This window comes from Anticarsia gemmatalis, chromosome 3, assembly GCF_050436995.1.
Source record: "Anticarsia gemmatalis isolate Benzon Research Colony breed Stoneville strain chromosome 3, ilAntGemm2 primary, whole genome shotgun sequence".
Taxonomy (NCBI): Eukaryota; Metazoa; Arthropoda; class Insecta; order Lepidoptera; family Erebidae; genus Anticarsia; species Anticarsia gemmatalis.
In genome coordinates, this window is record NC_134747.1 from 6,275,353 (window position 1) to 6,302,292 (window position 26,940).

General features: G+C 37.2%; 1 protein-coding gene across 2 annotated transcripts; it reads right to left on the reverse strand.

Moving 5' to 3' along the window:
* Positions 1–1,948: 1,948 nt before the first annotated feature.
* Positions 1,949–26,465, reverse strand: LOC142987323 (uncharacterized). 2 transcript variants are annotated; one of them, XM_076136013.1, is made up of 32 exons: positions 26,213–26,465; positions 25,430–25,687; positions 21,734–25,179; positions 21,474–21,578; positions 21,047–21,208; positions 20,514–20,684; positions 19,911–20,051; positions 19,424–19,567; positions 18,745–18,888; positions 18,275–18,469; positions 17,775–17,921; positions 17,267–17,458; positions 16,775–16,915; positions 16,251–16,427; positions 15,664–15,807; positions 14,757–14,933; positions 14,114–14,288; positions 13,767–13,876; positions 13,359–13,508; positions 12,874–13,076; positions 12,442–12,484; positions 11,903–12,131; positions 11,533–11,608; positions 11,253–11,434; positions 10,626–10,827; positions 9,942–10,145; positions 9,350–9,449; positions 8,975–9,131; positions 7,534–7,731; positions 5,739–7,204; positions 5,289–5,435; positions 1,949–4,892 (listed from the first exon to the last, which is right to left on the reverse strand). In XM_076136013.1, exons 2-32 carry the CDS (start codon positions 25,605–25,607, stop codon positions 4,734–4,736), a joined length of 9,465 nt encoding a protein of 3,154 aa, XP_075992128.1. In that variant the 5' UTR covers positions 25,608–25,687; positions 26,213–26,465; the 3' UTR covers positions 1,949–4,733. The 2 variants fall into 2 exon arrangements, with proteins under 2 accessions (XP_075992128.1, XP_075992129.1); XM_076136014.1 differs by having other exon boundaries at positions 26,309–26,420.
* Between the last annotated feature and the right edge of the window lie 475 nt (positions 26,466–26,940).

Consider the following 26,940-nt stretch of genomic DNA (forward strand, 5'->3'; position numbering starts at 1 on the left):
TATCAAAATCGGTGAGATTCTTGCATAGTTTGATTGCTTTTTCCGAAGTATTTTATCTACCGCAATCTAAGAGAACCTTGTGACGTCTATAAAATATCCGTGAAAAAAAATCCGGTTTCACATACAGCACTTCTGAAAATTATTGGTTGTCTTATCAGGCAGAACTTTGACAGCTGCTGTTTTCATACATTATTTGCCGTCACTTTGTCTATTGGATAGGTTTTCCGACACTTATTTATAAACCGTGAAACTTGGAATAAATTTACACTAATATTATAAAGCTGAAGAGTTCGTTTGTTTGTTTGTACGCGCTAATCTCAGGAACTACTGGTCCGATTTGAAAAATTCTTTCAGTGTTAGATAGTCCATTTATCGAGGAAGGCTATAGGCTATATATCATCACTCTACAACCAATAGGAGCAGAGTACCAGGTAAAAAATGTTCGAAAAACGGGAAAAATTATGACCCATTCTCGCTTAAGTGACGCAAGCGAAGTTGCGCGGGTCAGCTAGTATACAAATATTTTTTAATTGAAATCATTGCGATTGATGTGTCACTCTATACATTCTCATCTCTGAGTAATACACAGATATGCCTATTTTATCAATATCTTGGACAAACAACACCCATCTACGTAAAGATCAGATTAGATTGACAACGTTGCTGTAAGAAAAAGGCCGATAAGAATGCAATGGCACTACGAATACATTTGACCCTTAAGGAGGACATACGAGACAAGGAAATAAAACATTTCAAGTACACTAAAGTACGATTTTCATATCATATCACCGCGCTTTTATACCCGAAGATGTAGCAGAGATGTATAAAACACACCCGCGTTGGCCCATTTACAATGTTAGTCCCAAATAATGGGGGGCGAGTCTATAACGGGCACGTAATAATAGCCAGATAACTAAGCCCGAATCGGGAATTGACCCCGAGACCTCGTGAGCAGTTGTACTAATATCCATAAAAATAGTTCTAACTAGATCCTCGGCGGAAATTTCTGTTCTCCAATCCACTTTTACTTCGTTCGTTAATTAGCATCGATCGAATTAATCATCGTCATATTCACTCGATTATTAATTAGGTTCTTAATAATTACCAGTGCAAACATATATCAATAAATTGGCCAACAGTCCTCTACTATAAAATAGATAAATCGAATTTCATGTTTTCCCGTAAATAACCCAAAAATATAGACTGCATTCCGATATTTATTTACCAAAATAAAAATGCTTAAATCACTGCCCGTCTCAGTACACGAACATAGTTTTTCATCGAATTGTATGCACTGCTAAGTACTGAATTTTAATTGGACAAAGATCTAATACCCAGAAAAAATTCTAATTAAAAATTCGAAAATAATACGAAGTACGAGTACAGGGTATTTAACTTTATGCGAGAACGTGTGTAGTGGAATTTTAACATTTAACTGAATTTTTCAGCCATTCATACTTTATTTATTAGCTTATCCAACACTTATTCGCAAGCTGTGAATCTGAACTTTATTATTCTTTCAAATACCACAAATTAAAGTACTAGTAGCGTGGTAGCTTACTCAAGACACAATTGTTTATCTAAAGTTGTGATTCAGTTACTTGGAATTTGCATGCGGTATAAAAACTACTCATGAATTTGGCATCTCCATATAAATAAAGGTCTAGGTCGATTGGTAATGAATCATACCGTAGCTTAGGATACTAAATACTCGTAGCATTAGAAGCTCACTAGACGGTAGCCAGGTAAATTCATGTATAAAAGACGACTTGGGAAAATTACAACATTTTAATATTTTTTTAGAAGTTTTATTGGTTACGCATTGGATAAGCGTTCAAAGTTAAATGCTTAGTAAAAAATGAATTGCAATGCTTTTGTATAAAAATTATACAGGTAAATTTAGCAATCGTTACATGCCCGTGCGGGCAAAAATTAAACAACACTATAATTAGTTTAAAAGGTTTATTGCAAGTAAGCATAATTATAACAAAAACAAGATATACAAGGTAGTTAAATAATAATATCACTGTAGACTCCGATATATAAGTTACTGGTACCTACGAATAAATAAACTACAACTAGCTAAAATACACTGTCATTTTTACACAAGTAAATAAAATTACAATTAACTTAATGTTATATATTAACGTTTTATATGGCGAATTCAAAAGATATACATAGAAGGATGCCAAACAAGGTAACAGTGGCAAGAAGTAATATTTGAAACTTGATATTTAAACACTTAAAATAACTAATATTATTAATCCTGACTCAAGTTTAAAGAAACTAAGAACTGATATACAATTTGCGTTTAAGATCGCAATAAAATAGTATGTACAAGTAAGTAGAAGTGGTTCACTGAACGCGGAAGACGAGTTCACATGATTTTGTGATACAGCGAGCTTTACCTAAGTATGTAAAATATATTACAAATACTTAAGTCATTGTGACTTATAGATACACTCCTCGTACACGCGTAAAACCACTCCTTCAAGAAGCCTCCGACGATAAGTATACAAAACCATTGACCCTTCGACTATTAAAAGAAGCATTACAAATAAATTCCTTCTGTTAAATCCGTAATCAAATAAAACTGTAATATTTGTGTATGCTAAGTTAAAAAACATATTTATACATTTACATTTCTGTATTTATAAAACAATATACATAAGTACCCGACGTACAAACTGCGACTTCAAGCTATTACTTTAGCTGTACCATAACCGTAGTTACCTTTAAAATGTGTATAATTTGACGCGATATTTATGTTTACTTTATCTTAAACTAAAGTATATACATATTATACAGGACAATAAAAGACTTGACATCACTCAGTAAGTGGGTTTTCCCGGCTTTTCCACGTATTCCAAAATAAAGTAACATCATGTTTTACACTCAGTTACTGCATCTTTGATGCGCTTACACTCACAGTACGAAATCTATTGGGCACCATAGCAATCCATATTATCCTTCTTCATAACCTATAAGTATTTGTAAGACAAAGTCTACATTTTAATGGAAATGTTTTATGCATTTATACCGTTCAAAGTAACGGACACGTAGTGCGTCCGGCATTGATAAAACTACCCCGCTTGAGTGTGGCGTGTCTGCATGAACACTGGCTGTTAAAATGTATCGAAATAATAGTTTTTTTCTGTGCTGTTGCTAATCTGCTACTCAGTGTCTATATAGATATGATCGGAATGCTTTTATCTAGATCACAGTAGCCACAATCAAGTTTCTTCGTTACTTCCTTATCGATTAATCTATACAATTCACTTTTTTAAACTACTTTCCAAATCTACACACTTTCCTAATTTCCCCTTATTTTGTCGATTACTACTGAAGTTATAAATTATTCACACAGATAAACAATTTAAGTATTCCAAACCCCGATAAATATTAAATTATGAATCTCTTCCTCGTGTCCTATCTCTGCCAAGTTATTTAAAACATTAACTTTACCTACATTCTCTTTGTTATTAAAATATATGATAAATATAGTTCAATTGTTTTCAAATTATTATCCTGTATTGTACATACTTCACTTACGTATATAAACTTAAAAGCTACAATATAGCGTTTTAAAGAATTTGTCTCAGTCATCAATATCTTCTCTAAGGCTTACCTTCGTACGCTGACGTCGGGCGCGTACGTTGGTCAAATGTACGTATACGTATATATACGATGTTCTATGTGACACTGCACAAGACATTAACGAGCGGGGCAGTCTGTCTATGAAAAAGGGAACCGATGGTGTGCTTGACCGAGACGTACGGAACCGATTAAACAGGAAGAAAAGCCTTAAAGCGAAGATAACTTGTCGTATATTTCTAACATGACAAGACAAAGGTTCTAAATATTACGTACTTTTATCAATACAATGAAGTCTATTGCAATCATAGCACATCTTCGTAATTGTGACCAATTTATCACGGAAAGCTTTTGTTAAATTAATTTTGCCAAGTCCCTCATACATTTTTATAAATATCTTTGGCATCTTAATTTTACATATTGTTTGCAAAACATTGTAAATGTTTCTGCATATGAAACTTTTAAGGTGGTTTTTCGTGTTACTTATAAGGTAATTAATATCTAATGCAGTACTTGTGATATGGGAATAACATCAAGCCTGCATTTCACTAAGGGATGTGCGATTAAGTTTCGAGTAATGGACGAAGTTATTACAATTTATTGAGCAGTTACTGATCCTCGGTTTACTCGCTATGACTCACTGTAAACGATCCAATAAAACTGCCTTACCTGGAGGTCAAACTCGAACCCTATCACAAAACACTTATTGCACGAGCAACCACTACACCTACAAAGCTAACAGCTTATACATTCTATAGCGTCTCCCAAAATCATCATTACATTCTTCAATCAGGCACCAACGAACTTAACCCTTACAAACTACAACGCCTTATAGTTATTCTAGCAAATTACTTCGAATCTGTTTATGGATATTGTTCTGTATAAAAAGTAAAAATTTCGTTTATCTTTTGTATTAAAAATCACAACTGTCTCTTATACTGAGACGTGTACATAGCTTTATTAATGGAAGCATATAATATATATACTGATCCAGGATACGCGCTTGACCCGCCTTCAAGCGCCAAGCATTGTTAATTTCAAGGCAAAAGCACTTCTTACCCCCTTTTTCTCCTGAATTCGACACTGTTCTCTTTCGCTATCTTATAGAATAAACATTTGTTTGTAGTATTGTGTATAGTTCATACATTTATAATGAATATGAGGCCAGCGTGCGTGGCCACGGCTAACTTGTGATGATTCCTAGCCGTGGGACAGAACGCGATGGCAGTCACGTCAGACAACGGAAACCGCTCCGGAAACGTCTCTCGGGGCATCGCCGATAGCTTTTGCTGTGTTGCCTGTAACCAAAATACGAGTTAGGCTACGTTCACACGGAGTCGTGTCACCCTGTTGCGTCTTACTGTGAACTCAGCGTAACCTCTTGAAGAATCGTACTAATAATATAAAGCTGAAACTTTGTTTATTAGTTTGAGCTAATCTCCAGTAGTAGTTCAAATTGACATGTTATTTTTGTGTTGTAATTTTTATTGAGGCAGGCTATAAGCTCATGAAGCTTTGACGAATAGGAGTGGAGATGAAAACTAAAGTTTACGCGTACGACTCCTCGGGCAGTCGCTAGCCATCTAGTCAATCACGAAGTCATTAGCAAATATTGTGTATATATTTTATCGTCACGAACTTAATATTAAAATATGATTTTTAATAAACAACTGTTGAATTGTAAAATAACTCACCTTATCTCTAGCTATGATAGGCTTGAACTCAATGCCGTACTTCTCAACAGCGTCCGTGTACGTCAGCGGTTCCTTAATCATGGACAATTCGTCGTTCTTTCGCTTCCTTTTCTTTCCAAATGGAATCATCTGTATGGTCGCTATAACCTAAAGACAAAAAAAAAACATTTTAGTCGCGAGTCGGTAAATGTGGTTCGAAAATCAAGCATTCGTAATTTAGTGTGAGGCGTAGTTGAATCAAAATTAATGTTGTATACTTTGATGTTTTGAAAAAGGGGAGGGTAATAATATTACGCGTTACCCAACGTAGAGAGGAATAGTATAATTGCGTGCAGAACGCACGCAATTATACTATTTTTTTTTTCAAAATACACGAAATAATTCAAATAAATATAGTAAATATTTATATATATATATATATATATAGTGTGTGTGTGTGTGTGCGTGTACCTGTCGGTGCAGGTCGGTGTAGGCGGGGTGCGTGCGCTTGAGGCGCAGCAGCGGCGCGGCGGCGCCCACGACGCGGCCGCACCACGCGCAGCCGCCCGCCGACCGCATGCCGCCCACGCGCCGCCCCGCGCCGCGCCACTCCAGCTCGTTCATATATATATATATAGTGTGTGTGTGTGCGTGTACCTGTCGGTGCAGGTCGGTGTAGGCGGGGTGCGTGCGCTTGAGGCGCAGCAGCGGCGCGGCGGCGCCCACGACGCGGCCGCACCACGCGCAGCCGCCCGCCGACCGCATGCCGCCCACGCGCCGCCCCGCGCCGCGCCACTCCAGCTCGTTCATATATATATATATAGTGTGTGTGTGTGCGTGTACCTGTCGGTGCAGGTCGGTGTAGGCGGGGTGCGTGCGCTTGAGGCGCAGCAGCGGCGCGGCGGCGCCCACGACGCGGCCGCACCACGCGCAGCCGCCCGCCGACCGCATGCCGCCCACGCGCCGCCCCGCGCCGCGCCACTCCAGCTCGTTCATATATATATATATAGTGTGTGTGTGTGCGTGTACCTGTCGGTGCAGGTCGGTGTAGGCGGGGTGCGTGCGCTTGAGGCGCAGCAGCGGCGCGGCGGCGCCCACGACGCGGCCGCACCACGCGCAGCCGCCCGCCGACCGCATGCCGCCCACGCGCCGCCCCGCGCCGCGCCACTCCAGCTCGTTCATATATATATATATAGTGTGTGTGTGTGCGTGTACCTGTCGGTGCAGGTCGGTGTAGGCGGGGTGCGTGCGCTTGAGGCGCAGCAGCGGCGCGGCGGCGCCCACGACGCGGCCGCACCACGCGCAGCCGCCCGCCGACCGCATGCCGCCCACGCGCCGCCCCGCGCCGCGCCACTCCAGCTCGTTCATATATATATATATAGTGTGTGTGTGTGCGTGTACCTGTCGGTGCAGGTCGGTGTAGGCGGGGTGCGTGCGCTTGAGGCGCAGCAGCGGCGCGGCGGCGCCCACGACGCGGCCGCACCACGCGCAGCCGCCCGCCGACCGCATGCCGCCCACGCGCCGCCCCGCGCCGCGCCACTCCAGCTCGTTCATATATATATATATAGTGTGTGTGTGTGCGTGTACCTGTCGGTGCAGGTCGGTGTAGGCGGGGTGCGTGCGCTTGAGGCGCAGCAGCGGCGCGGCGGCGCCCACGACGCGGCCGCACCACGCGCAGCCGCCCGCCGACCGCATGCCGCCCACGCGCCGCCCCGCGCCGCGCCACTCCAGCTCGTTCATATATATATATATAGTGTGTGTGTGTGCGTGTACCTGTCGGTGCAGGTCGGTGTAGGCGGGGTGCGTGCGCTTGAGGCGCAGCAGCGGCGCGGCGGCGCCCACGACGCGGCCGCACCACGCGCAGCCGCCCGCCGACCGCATGCCGCCCACGCGCCGCCCCGCGCCGCGCCACTCCAGCTCGTTTACTGCCTGCGACACTGATCATACGCAGATACAACAGTTACTTTTTTGAATTTTAGCCGGTATATTGCAAATGTTAAAGTATATTTCTTACACCAGTGTGCTTGAGTGAAATTATGTTCGATTTCAAGACCTTTCTCGAGTACTGTTTCGCTTTACCATATAAAACTGACGACAACACGATCACAGTGAGCAGGGACGCAATTCTATACAGACGGTACTATAAAGTATCGAGAGTTTGAAGTTTAAAATATACAAAAAAAATGTTTGTACGACATCTCCGCCTAAAGCGGTCATCACATTGTCGACAATCGATAATGGGAGAGCACGTAGTCACGACACATACCGAGGTTGTCGTCGCCGGCCAGCAGTGCAGCGGGCCAGTGCGGCGGGAACAGCACGCGTGCGGCCGCGGCATGCGCCTGCAGCGCGGGGCGGCCCGCCGAGCCCGGGCCCACGCCGCCCGCGCCCGCGCCGCCCACGCTGCCCGCCGCCACCACGCCCGCACCACGCGCCGTGCTCATCGATGGGAACATATCCACATCTACAAACAACCGATGAAAAATTTTACTCACTATAGGTATACTCATCTGTACCGCGATTCTGTACAACTATCGGGTATCGACTACCGATACCGAGTAGCTATCGAGATATTCTGTATGAAAAATTGGTCAGCACCATTAGCGGATTTCTGCAACAACTATGTACTTGAATGGCGCCATTTTCCACCAAACATTAAAATTTTTATTTTTTTTTTTGCTTGAGGCCATTTAAGGGCAATTCGAAATTCGAATTTCGAAATAAAATATTCTTTCCATTTTTTATTTGAATAAATTATTTAAATAATCTATATTAAATAATTTTAGGAAGACGAGGCCAACGAGGCTGAATAGGTATTGTTTCCGTTGCCTGCTTCAACGTAGGAAAATAAAAAGACGCTGATTCTTTTTTTGTGTTGATAATGTTTCGTTGAACAACATTAATTATGATATTTTTATATTATTGATTTATTTTTACTAATACGGTTTAAAGTAGACTATAATTATTATTTATGAGAATAATACTTTTCATGATTATTTTTTATCCACTATATAATATACTAGCTGACCCGCGCAACTTCGCTTGCATCCAATAAGAGAGAATGGATGAAATTTTTCCCCGTTTTTGTTACATTTTTTACTGGTACTCTGCACCTTTTGGTCGTAGCGTGATGATATATAGCCTATGTCCTTTCTCGGGTATCAAAGTATCTCCATACCAAATTTCATGCGAATTGGTTCAGTAGTTTAGGCGTGATTGAGTAGCAGACAGACAGACAGACAGAGTTACTTTCGCATTTATAATATTAGTATGGATTTAAAATTAGTTTATACACAATTATGACCAATAAAATTTAATTTAAGGAACAAATTTTCAGAACGAATCTTTTACTCACTTTAAATGTCAAGTTTTCGATACTCCACAGCTCGCTATTCTCTGCCGGTTTTCTAACGAGTAGCTCGGTAGCTATGTATGGTACTCGATAGCGTGACGTTAGTAGCGAATGTACAGAATGTAACTCGGTGTGTATTCCAAACTAAGAAGCCACTACCATGGTAGACTATGATAACCAGACAAATGATAAACATACTATACTTCTAAATACATCTTCAATCATAAAAAATCTTGAAGTCCTGGATGGTAGTCAATCCCGTCACACTCGACGCAGAGGTCCACCAAACATACAGTCGGTAGTTTTATTAAGAAATAATAATTATTTGAATATAACACAGGATCTGTTTACTAACCTTCAATACACATGCTTTCAATACGTTCATCGAAGTATGGATATAGTACAGTAACATTATTTTCTGTTGACTTCAGTAGTGGTGAATCGTTGTTCAGGTCGTAGTACGCGATGATACCATCCGAATAGCCAACGACTATGTGGGCGTGGCCTTTTTGCTGAAACGTACAATTTAACGTATACTTAACGATTACAAACAAACGCCAAAAATGATGTAAAAATATGATATAATAATATATCTCTAATGACTATGCCTTTGGCTGGCTTCATCACATCCGAATAATTACCATTTAGCTTATCTAATGGAATTTTAATACAAATTAGACAGGTTACCCGACACTTATCCATGGCTCGTGAAGCCGGCGTTTAAACTTACCGTGGACCACTTGATAGCTGTCGCCTGATAGCCCGTTCTATTTTTACCCATCGTTAACCTCAATTCCACAACAGGTTTCACGGTATAAAACAGTTGATCTCTGAAAGTATAAACAAAAATTTACAAATTAGATCATTACCAATTATTTTAATTGCACTCGCGACCGAATACTCAGACGTCACATTTTAAGTACCAATTAAGAATATTTATTTGTTTATTTTGCAGTAATGTGACCGTGATAGTTTTATTGTTTATATTAATTTACATTACATTAACGCTTAGTACTCCGTCGTTAAAAATAAAACATTTCTATATCGTATAATCTATATAATTGGGACTATATAATTCAGACTATGTAGCTTTTTTCGTAAATAATGTTGAAATTGTAATTCTTGCAGACTGAAACATTTTATTAGACACTCATTTGATAACAACGAAAATATGATATAGTGACGTCACTACGTCGTATTTCTATACTATAGTAGGGCCGCTGAGTTAGAAACATAAAACGTGTTTTTGACATTACATAAAGAGTAGCTGATTTGACTCGTAGGCAACTACCCTAAAGTAGGTATGGTATATCTATACGTACTTGTCTTTCATCGTAGAAGGATAAGGCACAGGGAATATGTAAGCGGCGCCATTGGCACAAGCCGCGGCACACAAGCCCAGACGCGACGTGTCGAGGGATTCTACTTCCAAGTCGACCAAGTCTCTCGCGCCGGACGGACACCAGTCGATCGCCCATATCGTGCCGGCGTCTAGAGATATACCCATTGCAAGCTGAGGCACACCACTGGAAAAACAAAGTCGGTATTTTTACTTGTACTAGAAACATCAATATAAGATTAATTAAGAAGTTAAATAATTTATTTTCCCACGTTTTGTGAATAGAAATGCATGCCTTCACTGATATAATATTTTTGAAATGCTTTGTTAAGTCACAACATATTGGCGCCTGCCGGTGCAAACGTGCGAATAACGTCATAATTTAAATAATCATAGGAATGTGATAAGGTGTTAATGTGAGCAAGAGTATCCGATTAAAATGGCATGGCGTAGTTCGCGCGTTTGTACCTAGCCTTGCTTCCAAACTCTGTTGGAGTCGGCTTCCAGTCTCTTCCAGCTAGATACCAGTATTTTACGACGACTGCCTATCTGACCTGCACATCCCAGCTACCTGGGTTATAAAACGTTACCTATCGGTAAGACTGTAGTTCGCACGTTTGTAATAGCCCGAATATATAATTTCAACGTATAATATCACAAGACTCACGCGATCAAGTTCCCGCAGTCCCATATCTGCAGGAGGGAGGAGTTGTGAGTGTGTTTGTCGCGCCACACGTGTCGCGGCGTGTCGGCGCCGAGGTGCGTGACCACGGCCAGGAAGTCCCGCGCCGCGCCCGACGTGTCGCCCACGCACGCCGGCACCCAGCACATGGACTGGATACAGCCACCCATGAACATCGTTATTATATCTGGAAATTTAATACAAAATATTATTACGATTTCATTAATCGAGAATATTCTTTCATTGATGATTGATTTTAGTTCCGTGTAATACATTTTATGGAACATTATTTTGTCTTTGGAGTGAATCAAACGAACTCGGCAGAATAACGGCCATTTTCAATGCTGTATCTAAGATGCATATCTAAAAAGCATTAATTAAGTTTATCGTTATTACGATTTCTATAGTTGCATCATGGATAGCATTTTCTACAGGCATCGCTAAATGATAGATCATTTTGAACTAATAATCTAAGATAGCAATCTATCCTTAATCTTTGGCAGAACGTTAAGGGTAAGTCAACTGTCAAAATAGTACGGAAATGTTCCAAATAGAGAACTAGACATCTGAAATTTCCGCGACTGTAGGTATTTAATTCTTTATTTAACTTACCCTTTTCTCTCTGAGCTTCGAATCGTTTATAAGCAAGCCATATATCTCCGTTGTCATATTTAACTTTGCACGATTGTTCTAACGGCGGCATACATTTGTTCAAGTTAGCTTCAGTCACCGCTTCGTAGTGGAAGGTGCGCCACTGCTCAAACAGAGTGTCCTTTGTCATATGCAGAGCGATACTGAAACATTAAAATTTTTCATAAGAATACATATTACTTATATGCTTGTACCAAATTATTGATTTAATAAACAATTTTTCGTGATTTTCAAAACTTACAATTCCTCAGCACTTTTCCTCATGTAGGTGCTAAGATTTCTAATCTGGTAAGGCAACCGTTGTAGTATTTTGCATGCTGTAAAATCGATATAATAAACAAGTTAATAATTAAAGACACATTATCGTACCTAGCTAGTAGTCAATTTATATCGGCAATGACGTTAGTGCCTCAATTCATAAATAAAAAATGTTTGATTTTTTTCATACGCTGCCATCGGTCGAGCGGATGAATTCACACAATATAATATGTAAGTATAATAGGACACTGCAAAGCGAGGTTGACATGCACGGCATATTTTTCCATGAAATATGTGACCTATTATGCACTGAACCGACATCAGCGTAGAAGTAAATTAATGCTTAAACTTACTAGACTCTCCGTGTTTCTTAGACTTGGTAAGTTCCTGGTCGCGCGCCTCTCGTTCTTCATCAGAAATGTTCGAGTCAATATCCGTGTCTGTGTCCTCCTCTTCAGAAGCATTATCCAGTTCCACCGACTCGTCAGAATCACTGCCCTCACATTTTGCCTCTACACACACGTGATTCGTCATTTCTGATTCGATGTCCGAACTAAATCCACACTTGGGACAGTATACGCCCTGAAATATACCATATAATGTTGTAGTATAATATTTTTTAAAATACGTTTTGATTTTGATTCATATTCTCATACTCATCTATGTCTAAACTTATTGTGATACTACTATAAATGCTGAAGATCGATTTTTTGGATGTTTGTTAGTCAAACACGCTTGTAATACAGATCGGATTATAATGGAATTTGATCCATAGCTAGTTTGAAACTCAGATTAACCCAAAATATACGTTTTACGCCGAAATTTCAGACAGACAAAATCATGCGAAAAGGCTAGTCTAAATTATTAAACAGCAATTGTTGTAAATACTTACATCACTGGTATTGCTAGTATACTTTTCTATAACAGTCTTTGCCCTGAAACAAATAATGTTCAAATAAATACAATTTTCATTTTTATTGATTTGCAATAAGTTTAAAACTTTTGCGTCATGTTCATTATAATAAGCGTGGACGCAGGCTGACAGTGGTCGTGGTCAATGTAACTTGCGCCGAAACGTCAGGCATACAAAATATTATTTTTACTGCTAAATACATACTTATATAGATAAATTTACATCCAGGCTCAGAACAAATACTCGTGCTCATCACACAAATATTTGTCCCGGGTTATTTCGCAAGGTGAACACGTCAACCACTGCGCCAAACGTGCAGTTTAAATAAAAACGCGTGTTCGCGTTAATCCCGTAGCCTAATATATAATAGAAGAAAATTAGTTTTAATAATATAACAAAGTGTTCCCATACTTCTCAGCTGCCTTCCGTCGTCCGCCAACAAACTCAACGACGTTATCTTCTTCTTCTTGTTTGATCTGTTTCTCCTTGGCGGCCCGTATTTTACGTTCTAAAGCATACTCTTGCTCTCTATGCATCGTCATGTGCTGACTTTTGTATATACGCAAATATTTGTTGTTGCATATCTCGCACACGCTTTTATACATCTCTGTTTCCTGTAAAAAATTTAATAAATTATTAACTGAAACTGATACAGCGAAACTTATTACATTTATCATTTTTTTCGTTATTTTTAAAATATAAGAAATATCTTAGAGAGTCTTGCATATCTAAGAGTTATTCAAACAGAATGCAAAGCCCCTTTCCCAGAGGAGAGCATTTCTCCTCACGATGGTCTTAATCCTTAACGGATACACTCTCTCATTCTGGTACAAGACTCTTGCACCACAGTAGGACCATAACGAGTTATAATTCAAAATTATTGTGTTTTTAGTTACCTCCTCAGTCTTGCCGCAAGTGATGATATGTGCGTAGAAGCCGACCGCAGATATCCTGCTGATACCACAAGATTTGCATATCAACTTGTTGTTATTTTTTGTCTGATACTCCTTTATATAGCTCTCTACTCCGTACGGGTTGTTGATATCCTGGAAAATAATAAATCGTATGAAACAGAATAACATGTTATATGATTATTACGCATGTAAAAAAATAGGTTTTATTTAAGAAACAAATAATATCAATAGATCATTGTCTAGCAGACAGACTAAAATCGTGAACTTCCCAATTTTTCTAAGCTTTTTTAAACATTTGGAATCAATTTTCTAGATTCATTTTCGTTCTAATAAACAAAATTATATGTGTGTATACTGTATAATGGTGTTGGCATCATATAAAACACTTACGATTGCAGGAGCACCGACCACCCAGGCAACATTGTAATGATTCTTCATCGCATGGTCACGCCAATCTCTTGGGTCCACTTTTGCTGAACACACGGCACATTCCACCGGGTCTAGAAGACAATACAAATAATATAATAACAGTCAATAAATAAAAAATCTAAATATCTGTTATTTAAAAAATAATTACTTTAAACCACAGTTATAAATTTGTTTAAAAACTCTTGCGACATAAATAACCACTGAATCTTTGAGCCCTACTCGAAATTAGCTTTTACTATACTTTGCTATAGAAATCTATGTAGAAAATATTTAACTGCTATTTATATTAATATTGTTATTCAAAGTACCTGTGCCAGTAACAACGTAGTTGCTACTAAGTACGATGGTGCCGCACGTGTCGATGTGGGACAGGTATGACTTGGCGTACTTCCTCGTGAGCCCACACTTCTTGCACTTCAGACCTCCCATGTACTTTGTCATCTCTACCAAGTGCCTCAACACGGCTGACTGGTCGTCTAAATCCTGTAACAAGACAATCGCATTTAAGTTTTTTTTTTATAATTCCTTCAACATTTCGGGATTAATCTTGCTTCTTATATAAATGGGAAGCGAAAACTTACGGTTATCTGTATATATGTATTAGAAAGTAATTAATGGAAACAATATACGTATTTCTAATAAAACTATACTGTTAGCAAGGCCAGCATAGTAGTTTGATCGAATACTGGATATTAAACAAACAGTTATACTAGTTACTACGTATTCACATGTGGTATTGCGCTGTCGTTTTACCCTAAAATACGTAATGTGGACCGCAAAACCCAGAACTTTAAGACGCTCATCATAAATAATATCATCCGGTCGAATCCCTACTTTGAGTACAACACATCGCTTGATCGAGTACAACTACAGTATTAAGGTAAGGTAGGTAAGCGGTATTCAGCAACCTGTGTACAGTAACTTAAGGGTATTATTATACACTATACTTACAATTGCCGGGCGTCCCTTGATCCAAGCTAAGTACTCATGTTTATCTTCTAAATGCGCCTTCCACTCGGACGCTGGCACCTTGTCATTGCAGACGCCGCACACCACTGACGTAGTTGACGCAGTAGGCACTTCAAACGAACTTATAAATGGCTCATCCTGGATAGTAATGTTCAACGGCTGGAAATAACATTGTTTATTATTTATTTATAACATCGTATCTTGTACTCTTAATGTAATTAGAAATGTATGAAATATTCCAGTGTAACGTCATACGTGAGAGCAGTGATAGCCGAGTGGTTTAAGTTGGCACCTCCCACGCAAGTGGTCGCAGGTTCGAATCCGAGGCAGCACACCAATGACTTTTCGAAGTTATGTGTGTATTAGAAATAATTATCACTTGCTCTAACGGTGAAGGAAAACATCGTGAGGAAACCTTGCATGCCTAAAATTTGTTTAATACATTTATTGAAGGCATGCAAAGTCCCCAACCCGCACTTGGCCAGCGTGGTGGACTCAAGGCCTAACCCCTTCCCCTCGTTTGGGAGGAGACCCTTGCCCTGCAGTGGGACAGATATGGGTTATTAAAAAAAAAAAAAAAAAAAAAACGTCATACAAATAAATAGTCTCATGAAGGGGGAGGGCCTATTGCTATATAAAGAAGAATTTAAAAAAATCACAATATTTACTTTATTTTTAACTACCTCTTGATAAATACTTCTAAGCAAACCAAAAGTTGTTTGAAATGTTTTTGTGTGGTATTATCAGTCAGTCGCTTTATAATTTGAAAGGGTATCCTGTATTTATATGTTACTTGTGAAAAGGCGTTCGATAAAGCAAAGGTAAATATATGGAAAATGTATCAGAATTTACAATACAATATTATTATAATCATAAACTAAACACGTACCACTGGCTCAGTACATTCTTTAATGTGTTGTAAAAATGATTTAGGATATTTCTTGACAACGCGACACATGTTGCAGACCAATCCGGCGTATGACCGTGAAATGTATAGCAGGTGAGCCTTCACCGCGTCCATATCGTTCAGGTCCTGGAATCAAACACATTTTCTTAAAACAAGTTTGACATCTAGAAGTTTGTGTGGGGAAGATAATATTATCTTTATACTCTACTTCATTGCAGAAATGTGTCTGTACGTCGTACGAAACATTAAAATTTTTAATACAGAAATCATTTCATCATATAATACAACATATGTCCTCTGGTTCGTAAACAAAATTAGAGATATTTTATTAATTCATAAAAATAATTTGTCAAATCATGCAAATATTTTTTCGGTAACAAAAAAACCAACGACCACATAGCCCAGTGGCCGCATAGCTTGTAATAATTGCGTTACGTACGTAGACTCTCTCTCTCTCTCACTCTTTTCCTGGCTATTCGTCCCATATAGTAGTAGAATCAGCCTTCCTTACACTCTTGCTCCACTTCACCCTATCCTAGACGTCGATCTAGACTAGAAAATATTATTACCAGAGGCGGTTTCCCTTGTTGCCACGCGAGATATTTATGTTCCTTTCCGATGTGAGAAATCCACTTCGATGACTTAACTTTCTCGTTACACACGGCACACGTCACTTTGTCCTGGGACGTTACGTCAATCGTAGTGTCTAAGTAGCTGGAGTTCATACTCGAATCATTGCCAGGAGCCTGGAAAACGTAATATAGAGTATACTGCCTTAAATTGACAAAATATCTACGTCTAAACGCTAACCAATATGTTTATAAGCAAATGCTTAATTATGTAATTATGTAAAATGGACACAGTCATCAAAACTGAACTGAAGTCAAAAGGATTTTTTTGTTATGTTCACCAACTTGTTTAGTTAAATTAAAACCAGAGGTTAAATACTAGAAGGGGAATTTATACGTCACCACGTGTTTCTCATCAGTTTTCAGTTTTTGCTCTTTTAGATATATTTACGATACGTGCGTGCAAAATTCCCAATAAATAGTTAGAAATTCACGGTTCTTAAAAATGTAAAAACTTCACTTACAGTGCCATCACAAGTCTGTACATGAGTTAGATACAACTTGACTCGTCTACGGTTCAGCCCACATTTGTAGCATATCAATCCGTCGCCGCTTCTAATTATCTCTAGCAGGTGCTCTTTTACAGCATCCTCGTCTGTCAAATCCTGAAAAAAATAATAAACCGGTCAAACTAAATTCAACTTTGGTCACTATGTTTTTGCGGACAAAACTGCGATGCGAAGTCGGTTTGTAAAATCTGCAAACTCGCACGACGCATCCACCATCGGCCAGTTTCACGCCTTAGTGATACAATACTTAGACCTAGTTCCAACGTTTCTATCAGACAGTTTATGAGATCTAATTTTGGCAGCAGTTTTCAAACATTTTCTGTTACTTTGTTTATAAACAGTGAAACTGCCTCTAAAGGGAACAATCCAGTAGATAAAGTGGCAGAAAATGGATAAAAACCACTTACGAAATTTCACCTGTTAATTACATAATAAGCATGTCCTTACCAATGGCGTAGTGCCGACTCTCCAGGCTAAGTAATTATGTTCTTTGCCGATATGTTCGTTCCAGTCTGCAAGTGGCACCTTCGCATTACAGACTCCACATATGTATTTCTTCTCGTCTTTCTGCTTCTGTTTCTCCTTGCCTTTTTCTTTATCCGTGTTAGCTACTTCACGTTCAGATTCATTCGAATCGATCTGTAATAACATATTTTAATGTTAAATCGGGACCCATTGTCTATTCACACTATTTTTTTCTAATGGTTAACCTAGATATAACTTAACGACTGTTACTTTAATTTACAGCAACCGGGACTGACCGTTTACCTGCTCTCTGAAGTACGAACGCTCAGTATAAAAACGTATACATTTATGGAATGTTCGCGCTTAGGTTGCATAACCCACTGATCGTTTACCGACCAGTGAGCACACCTAGCTACGAGCGCCTCCTTGCCTTACTCACAATATAATATAACGTTGATTTAGCAATAATATAATAGTATTGTTAACTTACGCCTTCACCAGCACAAGTGTTGACATGTGATAAGTACTGGTGAACTCGTTTGCGACTCGCACCACACTTGTAACAAATCAGTATTCCTCCACCTTGTTTCAGTAGTTCCAGCAAGTGCATCCGTACCGCTTCTTCATCGTTCAAATCCTTTACAACAATAATATTATAATTAAACATAAATTAACGATAAAAAAAGTATACAAGTTTTTTTCTTTATTTAGGCATCGTAGTAAACCTTTCAATACTAACAATATTCACCTGAAAAGTTTGTTTGTCTGAACTCACTAATTTCAAGAAATGCTGGTTCGAATTGAAAAAATAGTGGTAAATAGGCAATATAGTGAGGAAGGCTATAAAACATCACGCTATGACTATAACGAGTGGAGCAGACATTAAAAAGAGTGTGATGAAAACGGGAAAACTAAAGTACTCGCGGACTAAATCGAAGGCTACCGCTAGTATTATTAACCAAGAAAAAGATGTAAGCTACTTGTCCTTACCAAAGCTTGTTTCCCATGTTCCCAAGCGAGATAATTATGTTCTTTGCCAATATGCTTGGTCCATTGTAACACCGGCACCTCTTGCTTACACACTCCGCATGTCATATCCTTCCTGTCAGTAGTATTTGACGTGTTCTCTTCTACTTCGATGGTAGTATCCAAGTCGGTGCTCATTACTGAATCATTGATACGAGCCTGGAAAAGGTTTAAAAGGAAATTTTAATACTAACGTACACGTAAACGTAAGTATCCGTTAGGTTTACGAACATCTCGACGTATGTACGTAACGAACGTGAAATGGAGCGTGATAGCTCCTACTGTTTTAAAAGACTCCTGCAGTGATTTAGTGTAAGTTTTTCGACTCAATGGGTCTTGAGTAGCCATTTTGTATGTTTTACATTTTTTAAGGTATGAAGTTATACATCCAAGCACATTAGAAAAAATTAAAATAAAGTAAATAGCATATTTACCTCACTACCATCGCATGTTTCGATGTGCGCTAAAAACAGCTTGGCACGTTTGCGTACCAATCCACACTTGTGACAGATAAGACCTCCACCTATTGTTATGATATTCTGTAAATGCCTACCCACGGCTTCTTCGTCTTCAACGTTCTGAAATTCACACACATGATACGTTACACTTCATATTACAATAAACTGAATAATCTTTTTTAAACTCTGGCGACTTGTACACTTAATATTATATCGCAACGTCTTAAACGCGATCAAAAATTAAAGGTTATAATATCTTATTTGTTTCCCCGACGTTTCAATCAGATTGAGTCGCCCGTGGTGACGGGCTGACTTTTTAAGACTCGTTGCGATATAATGCTATGTGAAAAATCTTTGTATTCTTATTTGTATAAAAGGGGTCTGTGACTGATATCTACAAAAGGTTATTTAAACGTGTGTGAATGAACAAGATAAAATATTGTCCTGACTAGTGATTTGTATTGTGTCAATTGTGTGGAACAATAATGCTACTCCTCTAGATCGGGATAATCGATACGTATTGATAAGATACGAAGGCAGTCGATTCAATCGATTTTTGTATCGATACAATAACATGCGGATCGCTAGTGAATACTTGTGCAAATGTGCGTTTAGGGTATAATGGAAAGAAAGATGTCTAGCTAAAATAACATACCAATTTGTTCTGTCCGTCGACCCAAGCAAGATAATTATGCTCCTTTCCTATATGTTGGATCCATGACGTGTACTCCACTTTAGCCTGACATACACCACACGTGACTATATCTCTAGATGTTGATGCCCTCCTCGAACTAGGTTCCTGAAATAATTTAAAAGAAACATCCAATTACTCATAACAAGCAATGGGCGTTTTTCATCTATTATATCTATTACAAAAATAACAGCAGTGGAAAATAAAGGGGGCTGAAAATGTACTATTATATATGTTACTGTAAAAGCCCGAACTGTGGTAAATCCTAAGATTTTCCGGTAAAACCTAAGATTTACCAACTCTCAATGGTAAAAGTCCGAACAATTCTTTTATTTCGAACTTTTACCACCATTTAATTGGTAAATCTTATACATACATAATATCAAGCCTGTTACACCCGAAGGTTTAGGCAGAGGTGTTCACTGACATTAAATTAATAAACATGCCTTACCTTTTGTTTCATACAGTTCTTGAGGTGAGTAATAAACTTGTTGAACTTTTTAGTCGTAGTATTGCAGAGAGAACATTTCAGGGACCCCACAGCTTTCAGCCTTTCTTGTAGCTTATTCAAGAAGTCCTGGTCGTGTATGTTCTGGAAGGGCAAACGAAACATAATTACATTAATAAAACAATTATTATTATAAAAAGTACATTCGGTAGATTTTTAATATAGCTTATCATAATAATATATTAATTATTAATAATCTATTATTAAAGGGCATTGCATGGTACAGACCTCTTTTATTTACGTGTGGGGTTGGACTTTAATTTACTACGGTAAACGAATGCGTGTTGGACGTCATCATGCATTATTAAAAAAACAGTAGCGCGATTCTCTACTAAGTACTATCGACTATCACCAACCATCTAGCTATCGAGAAAAACTTTGTACGAAAACCTGATCAGCGCCCCAAGTGGACGTGAATTTCAAATGTGAAACTCTCGATACTCGATAGCACTTACATGTCATGTTTTGTGACTTAAATAATAATATACGACGTTTTCACAACTTCAAAAATTGTTAAAAATATAATAATAAAATCAAATAACTCACAATAGTCTGTCCTGCTCTCCAAGCGATCAGAAAATGTTTGTTAGTAACGTGCTCGTCCCACTGGTCTTCAGAAAACAGTTTCTCACATACACCACATTTGATATTTTTCTTAGAAGGTGGTTCTCCAGTCTTAGATTTTTCTGGTTTCTGTTCTTCCGGCAATTTTCGTTTCTGTTGATAAAGTAATAGCCATATATCAGTAAAGATGAATGGTACCTTTTCTTAACACAACTTAAATTATAATAAGCTTAACACATGTTCACAAACAATTCTATGCTGATAATCATTTTCATTCAAGTCTTAGGTTATTATAGCTAAACAACATGAACAAGTGTAGATCCAGTGCAGAGGACTCTCGATTGACTGATTTACCAATCGGGCGATTGACGCGCAATAGCTTTTGCGGTCGCGTAAAGTGAAGTATATCTAAAAATCGTTGATTACTGCGTAGTGTCATTTTCTAATTTCAACGACGCAAATAGAAAGCGGATAGCTGATTGTGCATAAAAAAGTAATTAAGTGGTTTATCTCACTCGAGTGGTTGTCTTCAATTCAGTGGGGGCAGGCTCATCGAGTGACCTTTTCTTTGCATTGCGTTTAGGCATTTCGCGTTTAGTATCAGTCTTCTCCGTCGTCGTCTTTTTATCACTGTTATTAATTTTCTCTTCTTTGTGTTCGACAGATTCCGGGGCAACCTAAATTTACAAATGAAATAGAATGTAAATTGACGATACAGATTTTCTGAAATAATATAGCCATGAAGACGTATGTTACCCACGCAAAATGTTGCTGCTTTTTGGGATTAGCACGAAACAAAAGTAAATCGGCAAATAAGGAAAAAATAGATATACATAAGTTTACCGCAACAAAACAAAATGCGATTGTAAGTATAACTAACTAACTAACTGCATGACCTTTTTTCAAAGTGCTTTATTATATTGTACCCTCTTCTTGACTTACCTTTTTAACATCTTCAGTAGTAGGCACCAATTTTGTTTTCGAGACTTCTTCCTGTCCTATTTCCATCTCATTATCGGCTACATTGTCTGTTATGGCGGTGGAAGGCTGTAATAACATTTAACGTTTAATATCACTCAAAAAATACATTACATAACTTACTACTCCTAATGTGGTACTTTAAATAAACGGAATAAGTGTTATACTGGTGACAACTTATACACAAATTTCACATATAACATGAATAATTTCGTTATACTTACTGTTGCTTCTGCAGTTTCAGCATTTTCAACCTGATTATCTAGTCGTTCAATAGTGGTAACATTGCTATCGTCCATCATATGCTCATCCCCATCTGTTGAAGTCCCTTCTCCCTCTCCCTCTCTCTCTTCCACTCCCTCTTGTATACTACTGTGAATTTCAGTTTTGGAATCACCAGGTTGGTCATTAGAAGTACCAGCATTGTTCGCCATTTCCTTGTCTTCAGCAATATCAACAGCATCATCTTCCTCTGTTTCACAATTATCCACATTTTCATCTACACTTTTTTCTATTTGATTATTTACATAATTATGCCAACATATATTGCTAGTATCTGCTTTCTGTTCTATTGGTTCACTTACATCTACCTCGTCTGAGACGCTCCTATCAATGTAGATAACATCGTCGTTGTAAATGCTAAATATTGTTTCTAAGCTTGAATGAGTTTCGCGTACCATGAAATGTATATGCTCATATGAGTTATCATACTCCGAGGGATCTAACCGGCCGAAATCATAGCACAAACAAAAGTCTTGTGTTCTCTGTGAAATTGATACATCAGCACTATTAATATCAATATCAGATAAACTAACTGTATTGCATGCAACTGATTCGCTTGCAGCTGCATCTGTAACATTTGAAACTAATTTTGGTTCTTGTTTCTTTTCTCTAGTGTAGGTTTTAAGTTCAGTCTTATCGTGCAATCCTATCTTAGGTCTATTTCCACCGGGCTTTTCCACTCCTTGGATACATAACTTCGATTTAATTAAATTAGTCTTGGAACTTATTGTTTCCGTTTTACTCTCTGCTGGCTGAGGAACTTCTTTAACTATTTTCTTATCCTTATTGTATATGTGGGCGTACTTCTTAATGATATCAGCTATTTCTTTTACTGTTTCCACTTGTGTACTTGTACCGTTTTCTTTACTAGACTTTAAAATGTTCTTTAGTTGAGCATCACATAATGCTTTATGATCGTTCCCATTTATTTCATCAACAATCTTATCTTCTGTAGATTTCTTCTTTTTAGACTTTTTCTTGGCTTTTTTTGGGTTTTTCATTTTTGTATCGGAGCAATCGGATTTTGAGTCATCTATGCATATACTTTCATCAGTTTTACCATTAACAATTAAATCTTTTCTGTCGACGTTTTCACTAGAAGTGTGCTGTGCCTCAACAATATTTACATTTTGGTCTAAGTCACCTTCATCTATGTTCATGGGTATATCAGTATCATTTGTATTTTCAGTTTCGTTACATCTATCTCCACCATGCTTGTGAGAATTGTCTAAAGAATCAAGCGCATCACAACTTTCTAGTACGGAAGATTCGTGATTGGTTAAATTAGTAGAAGTTTCACTCACAGAACTACCAAGGATATTGTTATTATTCTTTAAATCTCCATTTTCTAATAAACAAGGCTTATTGACGTTACTGTTAACAGTTTCTGCTACTAAATCCATATCTTGGTCGTTATCACTAGATTTAATTTCATTTTCTGTCTGTTCATTCGTATTTAAATTCGATGTCTCTTTATTGTCACATTCATTTTCAGAAATTATTTTTGGAGAATGATTCTGAGTACTTTTGTCCTTCTCTGTAGGAATTAAAGTATTCAACGGGACTTGTGTTAATGATACAATAGGTGATTGAGACCTTAGCTCTTTTAAACCTGAAGCAGAAATTACTTCTTCAGATATAATGTTGACTTTCTGGATTGTTTTATTTATTGAAGACACTACATTAGGATTTAATTTAGGCAAATTGTTTTTACATCCTTCAGAAAGTAATGTTCTTAATTTTGTTGAAGAATCGTCTATACAGCCATTTTGTAACTTTTCTTCCTTTTCATCACAATTATTATGTATTTGTATATCTTTAATAATTGGCTCGATTTCCTTCACTTGCGACGCTATATGCATATCTTCATCTCTCGTTTCAGTTTTCTCTTTCTCATTCCTTTCTAGATTATGCTCAACACCTACCGCAATTACGCTGTCAGAATTAGGCAAAGAGTCTTCATTAACATTGGTTATACAACTGAATTCAGTAATAATGGTACCATCAGGCATTATCAAATCTTTAACATTATCATCATACAAATTTTGTACTAAATTAGATTCAGTCAAGAATATATCGTTACTTCTTATTTCTTCTACCTGTAATGGTTTTTTTCCTACAGGCAAAATGTTGTTATGTATCTGAATATTATTTTCTTCTAAAGATATAATATCAGCTTCAATCTGTTTAATCTGAATTTCATTTTCATCTAGGAAGAGTATGTTACACTTGTCTTGTTTGGTGGGATTCGCCGTTTCTTCCGTGAAGACAGTATCAACAGATTGTTTTACCTCAATCGCTTCACCATCTAGTACGCCGATGTTCTCTCCGATCGGAAATAAAATTGCTTCCTTAGAAATTTCATCACTACAACACTCCATCTGTATTTCACTGGCTACAATGGAGATTATATCATTACCTGCTTGTTCAATTGCTGTTTCAAATTCCTCTGTAGCAATATATTTCTCTAATTGTTCAATAGGAAATCCATTTTCCTTTATTGGAATGCTATCAGTGCCAACTTGACTGATTTGAACAACTTTTTCTTTATCTGAAACTTTTCTACTTTCAGACTCTTCCACCTGAATTATATCACCATTTAAAATATTAGAATTATTTTGTAGTTGCTCAATTTGGACTGTAACACCATTCAGAGAAATAACATTATTCTCAATAAGTTGCATTTGATTAGCATTGTCTTCACCTGGAGTAAAATTATTATCAGTCTGTCCAGTAGGAGTCTGAGGTACTTTTGAACTAATTTTATTTCCAAACTGTTGGACTTTCATTGTAGTTCCATTTAAGTACACAATATCATTTACAGATTGTGCTTTCTTACATATTTTTTCTTTATCTGAAAAGTGTCCATTTATTTTTGGAATACAATATAACTCTCCATTCAGTGGCAAGTCATAATTATCTTGAGTTGCTACAGATGTCAAAATCTTTCCTTGTTGTGCATTTAATTCTAATGGAATATTATTTCCATTCTTAGTTTGCACTAAAACTTCATTTAAACAGATTTCTGATAGGTCTCCATTAACAATAGGACCTGCAGAAAATCCTCTATCATTTATGAGGTCATAGTTAATAATGAATTTCTCTTTTTTATATGGTTCAAGAGTAATAGTAGCATCTTGCAGACCATTGGTGACCTCTCCATTTTTAAAGGATAAATTTTTCAATGCTTCCGAATTACGACAATTTAGGTTATTTGAGATTTCAACTTCACCTGAAATCACATTAGCAACAGTAGGGACAAAGGTGGGACTTAAGAAAACAGACCTTCTCATAAGACTTGCTGTTTCCAAAATAGATGATTCATTTGGCTCATTATCAGAGGTGGTTGAAATATTAATTTTTTCTTCATCATTGACAGTTCTGGTACCTATAAAAAATAAGAAAATAATTTTAAATTCATAAAATAAATGACATCTATACTTATTCTTTTCTTATGCAAACCAAGAACTTTCTGAAATTATGGGTGAATTAGAAATAATTATCACTAGTTTTAACAGTGGGGGAGAATAAATATTTTTAAACCTTGCATGCTTATAGATTTTTTATACTTAAAAGTATTTGAATAACTCCTCGATGTGGAAAGTAACCTGTTTATTTATTTTTTAATTTATACTTACTTTTGATCACATTAGTATCCGTATTAGGTACTTTTTGGGATGAAAGTGAGTTAGCAATACTAATTCCAAGCTTCTTTAAAATGTCTGGAGGCACTACAAGCACATCAGAATCCCTTTTACTACTCTTAGATTTATTCCGGTTTGGGTGTTTATGATGTTTCACATTTTCTGTGTCCATTGTGACTTGATTTTGTACTGAATGTCATTTATACCCTCCTTCAATCTGTGGCCACAATGAGAGTGTGTGGTGAAACAATCCTAAAAACATAATATTAAATATTATTTTAGTGAAATAAAAAAAGTTATGAAACATAATATAATAAGGTTTTTTTATTTGCAATAATATCATATTATATAATTTTATATAATTTTATAATTTTCATAAATTACCTAATTTATATTGAGATAATCATAAAAGAACATCATGTGAAAAATTCAAATAGGAAAATTACAATTAAATAAATATACTAAAATATGATGCAATCTAATAATGACATTTAAACAAGTAATGAAGTTTTTTAAACAAAATAGAGATTTAAAATGAATAAAAATGTACAAAAACAAAATGTGTAGTAATCGAAACCGGGGATCGAACCACGAACACCAAAAATAAAGATCACACGTGTTCGCGACTACGCTACATGAACAGCTCCGCACAGTGTCGTAATTTATATTTCCTTTTGTATTTTACAAACTTACGAATAAAAAAAATATTCTGACATTAATTTAATGCTCTAAATCTATGCAATAGAACTATATAAGCAACACATAAAAAAAACTCACGTTTAATCTAACACTGAACCTCTCACTACATGTTCACGAAAATTATTATTTCAATCAATTCACTATTACAAATTCTCGTAGTCACTGAAAACTTACTCAAGTTTTTAACAATTTTATGATTTTCTAATCGCAGCACTGCGTACTTTGATTACTTGATGGAATACGACAATTTCACATGAAAGTATAGGTTATAATCACTCATCTGAACATTTTCTACGATACTACAGCACATAGAGCCGCCGCCACTTTTGTAATAGCAAACATTATGTCACTATTGCTAGGCAATTAAAGTCTATATTTCTTAAGCCTATTACCAAACATAATCTTGTAATTTTAAGTAAAAAACATAGGTAGTTTTCTTCAATAGATGTCACTGCATTCGATACTATTATGTACAGATAACAAATAAAAATGGTCATTTGTCTCTGGATAAATTCTGCGTAAAGCCAGCTGTTAATAGTTCAGCAAGATCCATAGCGAACTTAGGTAAGTAGGTAATAGTTTTAGTTAGTCAATTGATTGTGGCCTGTGGGTTTGTAAGTAAGTTTGTAAATTTAATGACACTTCGTATGTACAGAAAAAGTGGCAAGAATATAAGAAAATAATACGATATAATACCCTTTAGATAGACAATAGAAAACCTTTTCGATGAATTTGGTACGTGGGTTCTCACAGCTTTAGGGGTTTACCTATTACTACATCTAATCATTTTATCTCTATTAAATCAT

Coding starts and splice junctions, on each gene's coding strand:
- LOC142987323 (XM_076136013.1), bottom strand. CDS start 25,607: ATGGACACAGAAAATGTGAAACATCATAAACACCCAAACCGGAATAAA. Junction 25,180..25,429: donor GGATACTAATGTGATCAAAA/GTAAGTATAAAT, acceptor TATTTTTTATAG/GTACCAGAACTGTCAATGAT. Junction 9,132..9,349: donor CAGCTATCAAGTGGTCCACG/GTAAGTTTAAAC, acceptor TGTACGTTTCAG/CAAAAAGGCCACGCCCACAT.